We start from the raw sequence: 10262 nt of genomic DNA, 5'->3' as shown, positions 1-10262 counted from the left end.
AATTACCTAATGCCTGAACCAGACCGCAGGGCCCACGCACACATTCTCTCCCTAACATACTCACACACACACACACACACACACACACACACACACTAACATACACCTCATTTACGTATACATGGAGAGGGGGCAGTGGAGGGCATAACTGGGAATTGTGTGCATGTGTGTGGGCGGGTGTGCATATGCGTGTGATGGAGAGTGGCGATTTATTAAATTGCTGTCACTTTTGACAAATTTGTGCAACTCAAGTTGAAAGGGTTAGGCTGCACGGCATCTCTATTTTTCCTCTTTTCTTTTAGAGGAGAATAATACCTTTCGGACGAAAACCCAGACAACCCCAGGATAAACCTGCCATCAGTGTGCATGGGTTGACAAATCAGCATCTGTGCTGGCTCCATGTATCAGCTCTAGATCTGAGTTTAAGACGGGTCTGACATTGATCGACTTTGATGTGAAAGGTTGAACATGAGTTTCTATACTAATTGTATGATCACTATAAAATGAATATGGGATTACTATAAATCTGAAGCAGACACTAGACATTCCTTGTATTTCAACCATACATTTGACCCTTCTCAATCGCAGAGTCTCTCGACTCTTAATTGTACAATTTAGGTTGTTGTATTAAAATTATTTGACATATAAAGAAAGAAATAGTTATCAGATAATCATGGTGAATATTACAACAATCTCTCTGAAGGAAGTGAAACAAAATAGCGCTAATATGCAGAAAGATACACTTACGCACAGTGTTGAATGTGTGTTTTAGTTATGTTTGGTCCACTAAGCCATTGGGGAAAAATGTTGACCAGGTTCAGCAGCAGTCTGAAATAAATGGGTCATATGCAGGTTTACCACATCTTCATTATCCCATGTACCACACATGGCTTCAAGTGATACTGTGTGTGTGTGTGTGTGTGTGTGTGTGTGTGTGTGTGTGTGTGTGTGTGTGTGTGTGTGTGTGCGCGTGTGATCAGTTAGGGATCTTTGCACAGCATGATGGGTAGGTGGATGTGTGGTCTCCAAAATGACTTACTTTAGCCACATAGTAGGCAGGAATACCTAAAGGATACTAAGTGATACTAAATACCACTAAATTATAATAATAATCATAATAATCGTAATGTTTGTGTGTGTTGTGTTCAACCTACCTCCTTCGGAGTCACTGTATAATCTCCTATCTGAAGCTCTTGGTGTAGGCTGGCTGAGTGAAGGAATTTCTACTGTGGCTCAGATGGTGGAGCATACTTCTTGTTCTTCTGGTTGGCGAAAAATAAGAGAAACAATATCGAAAACAGTGGTGAGGTTGAGGAAGTTTCCGTGATGCTGAAAATGTAGCAAACACAAAAACAGTATGTTTTGGTCTAGTTTGATTGCAGTGAAGTGTAGCTTCGGTTCTGAAGCATCTCTTAGCAAACACCCATTTGTTTTCATAATAAGGATGTGTTCATTGTTACTTAATGTTGCATGCATTTACTTCTGACTGTGTTGAGTGCATACAACATACATGTCTTGTTGTATATGAAAGGAAAAAAGACCATACACTTCTTATGTTTATGTTTATTGTATATGAGAACGCTTTTCTAGTCTGTATTTTTGCACGTATTATGCATCTGTGCAACGTTCTCACAATGTGCCAGTGGGGATTCTATTGGACTCATGTTGTCGAAGCTGATTTTGGGCCTCCTCCAGGTGTTTGTAAGTGGTCTGCAAACGTAATGTCAGGCTGCAACACTCCACATGCTGCTCCCACACTTCCCCAGGCCTTCTGAGCAGACCCTGGAATAATCACAACCACCAACACACATACACATACAAAAATCAGATAATGATCACTGTATCTTTCTGTTTCAGACTCCCTCCTCTTTTCTTTGTCTGATCCCTCTCCCACAGGTAGTGATGGCTTACAGCTTAAACCAGAGGCCAATCCTTTACATCTCTACTCCTGTGACACTGAGACCAAAAGAGAAGCAGAGGGGGAAAAGGGAGTGAAGAAAATTATATCAGGCGAGAGAAAGAGGAGGTCAGAAGACCAAGTATGCCAGAGTAAAAATGAAGGACATAGAGAGGGACAGACAGACAGACAGGCAGACAGACAGACTGACAAGATTATTATTTTTATTATTATTATTAACTTAAAACTGAAGTTAAATAAATGTTTTCAAGACAAAAACGAAGCAATATTTTAATTACCACAACAATACATTTTTTAGGTGAGTTTTTGTCAAGATTTAAGTTCTATATAACAGAGGCATACATTACATGTATATCAGCTTGTGGCTCGATAGACAATGCCTCTAACAGGTTAAATTATCTGTTGGTGAATTGATTGGCTTTTCTAGGCATTTTTTCTTTAATGTATTCCTAAAGTGCCTGGAAAGCAGTTGCATGAAATATATATCCTATTTTCATTTTATTTCTTTTTTTGGGGGCGGGGGACCAAATCTTACAAACAAGTCAGTTAAACTTGAAACAACTGTCTGTCAAATGTATTTCTTGTGCATCTTCTTGACATTGTGGCTCTTTCCCTCGAGTGATGGGTTTCTGTTGTCTGACATCAAAGTTGCAAAGACAAAGAAATGTTGTTTTTAGTAACACCATTCCCTGTCTCACTTGGCTCACTTCACCCCTTACATCGCCTTAAGACGTCATCATACTCTTATACTGAAGGCGTTGGATACACTTGGAACTTATTCAATAGTGTGGTTATGGTCTTAACAAGACAATGCAAAAGTGATCAATGACATATTTAAAAAGGCTAAATCTCTTTTCACAAGTCAGCTTTTGAAATTTCTAAAAATGCTTAATAAGTCAAGGAGGGGTGAGGCCATTGTATTTAGTATGTGTTAAAAAATGCAACTTTCAAATCTCAACACCTGGTGGTATTTATTCATTCTAGTTTTGATGATAGAGGGAAAACTGTTAGTGGTCATATTTCTTTAGACAACATGCAAAATACGCATTACAATTTGTGTTTGTGCTCTCCATAAGTAATTTATGGATTTATTTAAAATATGAAAACTTGTATGTGTCTGATTAAGAACAACAACAAAGTGCAACCTGCACATGCATTACTGTGTTACTTGTGGAATCGTATATGCTCTTTTGTTAGGGTGATGTGTAAACTTTGAGCAGCGCAGATTAACTTAGATGTTGTTGCTTTGTTGGAGGTGACCTTCAGTTGTTGTTTGGTGTTTAAAAACGGAGGGAGGATGACGGGGGAGAGATAGAGGAAGGGACAGGGACCCTGTCCTTGCTCCTATCGCCACAGGATCGGTGGCCTGGCCTGACCACTTCCACAGCCAGCACCTCAACCTTATCCATCACCACTAGATAGTTATCACACCAGGGCAGGAGGAGGTGTGGGGTGTAGGGATGAGTGCAGAAGAAAGGGGGTCTTCCTGCACACACACACACACACACACACACACACACACACACACACACACACACACACACACACACACACACACACACACACACACACACACACACAAACCAGAAAACACAGGGAGGCAGAGACAGAGAAAGACTCTCTCTCTCATTTTACAGCTAATAAAACGAGACAGATCCATGCCTCATTTCTGCTTACTTATGTTTACATTACTAGAAACTAATAATAGGGAAAGTGCTTTGCCATAAAGAGCTACAGAGTGTAAATAACACAAATAATGTCAAATAATCAACATACACACAAATAACCATGCACACAATCACACACATACATAGACATCTGAACAAAACGTAGTCACAATGCACAGCTGGACTATGACAAATCATACTAAGATCAATTCTCAAGAGAGAAAACTCCAATGGGATTTCAATGTTGCGGTGTCCCCTGAATGTGTCTGAAGGCTGATATTTAGGTTTAAGATCATAAATGGCATTAAAGTAAATATACAAACTAGTGATGGGCCGTGATCGGCGTTAGCGTGCTGCGTTAATGCGAGATTCTTATCGGGCGATAAAAAAATTATGATATGATGCTATGATGACTTTCACGTGGCGCGCCCACGAAAATCACGTGTGATCCGCTGCCCCCCTGTTCAGACCAGACGCGTATTTCTTCCGCGATGGTCGACAAGCGCTTCTGCTCAGCTGTTGTTCATTCAGAGCTATTTTTTTTCATCATAACCTCATAAAATAAATATGGCATGTTTCTGTAGCACACACACACACACACACAGACACACACAGAGAAAGAGAGAGTGTGTATGGTAGTGGACAGTAGTAGTGTAGATATACCGTTGAAATACACATATTTGTGTATCTACTCTTCACATTTATTAATTGTTTTCATCTCTCTACTTTGTTAAGATACACAAATGATCGCATTTGTCTATCGGGGTATTTTATTTTGAAAATTGCTTTGATTTTGAAAATTGACCGGATTGTCTCGTGTTTCTTTGTTTGACTTCCTGCAAGAATTGACGCGACTCGCGCAAAAAATGCAGCAGATGCCGAAACGATCGCTTCACGGCGCGGGACGGTCCCGTAGGATCGCGGCGCTTCGCGTCTGGTGTTAACTACACTGTCGCTTAACAAAGGCGCCGAAAGGAAGTGGGCTCCGCTCCGCGCCTATTCTTGGCGCTGCCGCGGCCGTTGTGAACCCAGCATCGGACTTCGAACCTGTGTATGCCTACTGTGAAATTACCACATCAAACGTGACGTGCTGACATGGATGCAGCTATGAAGCCGCCGGGTTTGCTTCAGGGAAAATTTATTTTTAAGAAGCTTCCCAATGGAAACCTCAACAAGAATAAGGTTGTTTGCACCTTGTGAAATGCGGAATGAGTTAGTAAATGGTAAATGGTCCTCATTTATATAGCGCTTTTATCCAAAGCGCTTTACATTAATGACTGACATTCACCCATTCACGCACACATTCACACACCGATGGCGGAGTCAACCACGCAGGGCGACAGCCAGCTCGTCAGGAGCAATAAGGGTGAGGTGTCTTGGTCAGGGACACCAGGCACTCAGCTGGGAGGAGATTGAACCGGCAATCTTGCGGTAACCAGCCAACTCGCTCTACCTCCTGAGCTAAACCTCCGTTAGTTAGTCATTATTTAGGTAGCACACACATATTATGAATGCCTTCGGCAGAATTCAAATGAGCCATTTTAATCTAGATTAATCTAGATTAATTCCAAGATTACAGTGAGATTAATCTAGATTAATCTATGACCACCACTAATACAAACATAATCCTTGTGTGCCTGATCATACTGGTTGGGCAAGCCACAAGGAATTGACAAGGAACACAAATGAGAGCTGCATGGGACTTTTGATATATATATACACACACTCATACACATGCAAGTACACACACACACACACACACACACACACACACACACACACACACACACACACACACACACACACACACACAAACATTTGGTTGTAACATGTAGCCACACAGTCACACTTATTGTACTCAGTGAAATACAGACACTAAACGGCTCTGTGCAGTAGCCCCCGAGAGAGCAGTCTGCCATGTTTTAATGATGTCATTCTTCTTTAAAAGGAGTTTTAAAGGATCTCTGCTTTGATCAAGAGCCATCTCCAATGGCACAAGAAGGGGATGTTGGGGGTCTTTAATAATTAGTATGACACTGTAAAATTATTACTCTCTTTCAACTCCTGTGCATGCTCTATTGCTTTTTTTCCTCCTTCTTCAGCCTTATATTCTGTCTCTTTTATATTCTCTTTCATATTGTTGCCCTCTGTTTCTCTGTCACCACCTCTCCATGTATGCCATGGTCCTAGCATTTACCATCTCACCTGCTGTTTCTTGATGGCAATGGGGGGCAGAATGGGCCTGGAAGAGCAGTAGGTTCCAGTGGTTTTGATCCATGGGGATCCAAGAGGGAAACTGGGGGCTGTTGGGCTAGACATGCCCCTGGGACAAGCCCTGCCCCTGGAGGCGAGCCTGGTGGGTGCCTGGTACTTGACCTGCCTCAGCAGTAGTTCCATGTCATGGGGGGCTGGCCTAAATGGAGAGTTGAACACCCCAGGGCACTGAGAGAGAGAGAGAGAGAGAGAGAGAGAGAGAGAGAGAGAGAGAGAGAGAGAGAGAGAGAGAGATTTTTTTTTGATTTTTAAGAAATATTTTATTCTGTCATTCTTTTAAAGGAGACTAATCACAAATGATTAAATGGTCATCTTCAGACACACAGGCAAACAATAAATAAGTACGCAGTAAAATTACAATAACTCTTCAGAAAAGAATAGCTGGCTTTCCATCGCAAAGCACAACACGTCGCCGTGAGCCCACTTCAGGCTGAACTCATCCACATCCTTCATTTCTTTATAATAGTTAAAATCGATCGTTATTCTGGCCTTGACCATCCTCTTAAACAACAGTGTCAGATCAATGTCTACCGAGTGGTCAATTTTTCTTTTCCTGCTCACATATATAGCCATTTTTGCTTGTCCCAAAATAAAATTAGCTATTTGACATTTGTGTTTGGCCGACTTTCTGTACTTCACACCGATAATGAACTGTTGTCTGGAGAAAAACTCACCCATTTTTTTAAACTATTTTTCCAACACGTCAAACAATGGTGCCAGACGCACGCACTCTGAAAAACAGTGGAACACTGTTTCTTTGTAGGGACAGAAAGGGCAAACATCACTTGCGCCACTGTCAATTACAGCCAGGAAAGCATTGACAGCCACCGCACCATGTAAGAGCCTCCACTGTAGGTCAGCTACCCTCTTTGTAAGCGGAGGCTTATACAAACCACTCCAGGCAGGTTTGACATCACCTCCCAAGTGTAGGTGATCTCGCCAAGGTGTGTCAATGCGTTCCTTGAGCTTATTTTTGTTCAGACCCTTCACCATCATTTTATACACCGCTTTACCTTTTGCCTCTTGTAGGTTTAGGTTTTGAGTACAACTGTTCTCCAAAAAAATACCCGTACAGTTGCCAAACCTGGGATGAACACCTAAGGGAGGAAAAAGGTCATCAGCATTGGGCACAGCCACCCCATGACAATAGTTTTCTAATAGGACACATTCGTGTCCAGTCAGGCAGTGTTTCCAATGTTCAAGAAGCTGCTTGATAATCCTTACTGAACGTATTCCCAGGCTTGCTGCTAATGCAGCTGCATTGTTCAAGTCAGGGCCAGCAATGTCCACCACAGATCCGAGAGTTAAAATCCTTGCTCCATAGAACCGTTCAGTCACTGCTAGTCCTACCCAGCAGGGGGCGTCCAACCGTCCTCCGTGCACCACCGGTTCCCTCAACAACCAGTAGAGGGAGTCACTGTGCACCAGTCTCTCCTTGACCAGTGTTTTCCACACTGTGAAGACACCACGGTAGAAGGATGGTAGAGTCTGAAGATTCAAAGTTTGTACATCCATCAAAAACAAAGAGTTCTGCAGCCCCAGGCCACCGAGTTGTTGTAGGACCATGTGTGCCAGTGGTCTCCAAACCAAATCTTTTGGGCCAAACAGTAGTCTCTGAATGAAAAGGAGGCGGAAAGTGGCACCTCTGCTTGGCAGGTGTATGAGTCCCTGTCCTCCCTCTTCTTTAGGAAGAAACAGCACAGCTTGAGGAATCCAATGTAGTTTGTCCCAGAAGAAGTTTACCAGGACAGTTTGTATTCTGCAGAGCAAGTTAGGGGGGGGATCTACACAAGCCAGTCTATGCCATAGCGAGGAGGACACCAGGTTGTTAACTATAAGCGTGCGCCCTCTAAAAGACATGCTTGGAAGAAGCCACCTCCATTTTTTTAGCTTGCCCTCTATTTTTTCTAGAGTGTTCTCCCAGTTTTTCTCTAACATGGATTCCTCCCCCAAGAACACCCCCAAGTACTTCAGCCCTTCTTTCTTCCACGTGAGCCCTCCTGGTAGAGTCAAGGTGTTTAGAGTCTTTTTCCCACTAAGGACAGCTTCACTCTTTTTCCAGTTAATGGTGGCAGATGATAATTTTTTAAAAATACCTACATTTTCTTCTAAAATGTGAATATCGCTCTGTTTATTGAGGATAATCACCACATCATCTGCGTATGCTGATAGCTTAAACGCTGACGTGCACCCTGGAAAACAAACACCAGAGAGTTCTCTCCTAAGTTTGTTCAGCAGAGGTTCAATGGCAAGGGAATATAACATCCCAGAAAGGGAACATCCCTGCCGTACCCCCCTCTGGACCGCAAAGGGTGCGGCCAAGCCACCATTAACTTTAAGTATACTCGCAATGTCACAGTACAGTACCTGAATCTTAGCGATAAAACCTGGGCTGAAGCTTTCAGGGTCTGCCATAGATACTGATGTTCAACCCGGTCAAATGCTTTTTCCTGATCTATGGAAATGAGACCAGCATCTACATCCAATGAGCCAGAGACATCCAAAACATGTCGAATAAACGTGATGTTATCACTTATTAACCTGCCGGGCACACAGTAGGTCTGGTCAACATGAATGACCTCGCTCATCACCTCTCTTAGTCTGGACGCCAGAGCCTTAGAGAAGATTTTATAGTCTCCACACAACAGGGAGACCGGCCTCCAGTTCTTAAGATCCTGCAGATCTCCTTTTTTTGGCAGCAATGTGATCACTGCCCTCCTGCAGCTTAGTGGTAATTGTCCTTTAGACAGACTTTCCTGGAACACCTCCAGTAGATCTCCACCCACCACTGACCAGAAAGATTTATAAAACTCCACAGGAAGGCCGTCGATGCCAGGAGCTTTACCAGTTCCAAGACTCAATGCAGCCGTGTAGAGTTCCTCTAGAGAAAGTTCGGTATCCAACGCTGCGTTAGTATTAACATCCACACGGGGTAGACCGGTGTAAAAGGATTCGGCTAGCGCCAAGTCTTCCACATACTCCTTTTTGTATAGCTCTCTGTAAAAGCAGGTGGCATATCTGCGAATTTCAGGAGTCCCTGTTATTGCAGATCCGTCATCAGAGCGTAGTGAATGAAAGATCTTCTTCTGGCCATTCTTGCGTTCCAAACCAAAAAAATACTGTGATGGAGCATCCATCTGAGATGCATTCATGAAGCGAGAGCGGACCAAAGCCCCCTGTGCTGTGATGCCCAACAGGTTGGCTAAAGCAGCCTTTTTGGATTTAAGGGCTTCAACATGTCCTTGATTCTTGGTAGAATCTACCAGACTCTGTAGTTCTACTACTTCTATCTCTAGGTCTTGAAGAGACCTGGTGATGTACTTGGTGACATTGCGAGTGTACTGCTGGCAAAACTGTTTGACAAGGCTCTTACCAAAATCCCACCACCGCTGTACTGAAGAAAAACCAGGCTTATTCTTTTGATGTGAACACCATAAAATAGTGAGACCATCTCTAAAAGATTTGTCATTTAAAAGACTAGTGTTAAAATGCCAGTAGGCGCTGTGGAGCTTAGTGTCCTGAATATGGAAAGTGCACTGCACAAGAGAGTGATCGGACATGCCGACAGGAAACATCTGACAATTTTTAAAAATATTAAAATTATGCCTGAAACAATAAAAGCGATCAAGTCTTGCCAGTGAAATCAGATTGTCTCTGCAGTGACTCCAGGTGTACTGCCTGTCCGTTCTATTAAAACCTCTCCACACATCTTTTAGCTCACACGTCTCAATCATCTGTCTGAGTCTGATGGACGAGGCCTGATGAGGCTCCAAGTGGTTTCTGTCTAGCTTTGCATTTTCGGTGCAGTTGAAGTCACCTCCCAGAAACAAGAAATCATTCGAACACTTTTCAATAGCATCACCCAAAACCCTTAAAAAACACAATCTCTCAGAGCTCAAAGCTGGAGCGTACACATTTATAAAAGTCATATTGACCTGTTCATATTGCACTTTGACCTTTAAAATATGACCACTCATAATTTCTTCTGCCTCAAAAGAAAAAGGAGTAAAGCTGTTGGAAAAGAGCACAGCCACTCCACCACGGTTGGAGGTTTTATGACTGAGAAAGATTTCCCCCGGCCACTCTTTCCTCCAGTCATGTTCATTCTCACTGTTACTGTGAGTTTATTGAACAAAGAAAACATCTAGGTGCTTCAATTCCATCAGCTTGAGGAGAGCAGCTCTTTTCATATCACTTCTTGCACCATTGATGTTTAAAGAGCCTATTTTGAAATCACTCATTGGAAAGAAAAAGACCACCAATAGTGCACAGACACATACAGATAGTATGTGGAGAGACTTCTTCCATTCATTCATCATCATCATCATCAATCAGTTGAGCTTTGACCCTTGTCACTAATTTCTTGAGTCTAAAAATCTCTTTCACAGTGAAAGCGCCCTCCT

General features: G+C 42.7%; 1 protein-coding gene across 1 annotated transcript in view; it reads right to left on the bottom strand.

Annotated features, from left to right (window-relative positions):
• Positions 1–1180: 1180 nt before the first annotated feature.
• spata17 (spermatogenesis associated 17) overlaps positions 1181–10262 on the bottom strand; it is a gene marked incomplete at both ends in the record, with an annotated part of 23291 nt that continues 14209 nt past the window's right edge. The window contains 3 exons of the mRNA XM_084012191.1: positions 1181–1262; positions 1634–1782; positions 5791–6027. Coding sequence (XP_083868317.1) covers positions 1181–1262; positions 1634–1782; positions 5791–6027 — 468 coding nt within the window. The remainder of the gene's footprint in view (positions 1263–1633; positions 1783–5790; positions 6028–10262) is intronic.

Source organism: Eutrigla gurnardus (genome assembly GCF_963514095.1).
Source record: "Eutrigla gurnardus genome assembly, chromosome: 1".
NCBI classification, from domain to species: Eukaryota; Metazoa; Chordata; class Actinopteri; order Perciformes; family Triglidae; genus Eutrigla; species Eutrigla gurnardus.
Note: the sequence above shows the minus strand (reverse complement) of the source record. Positions and strands in the feature narration are given on the sequence as shown.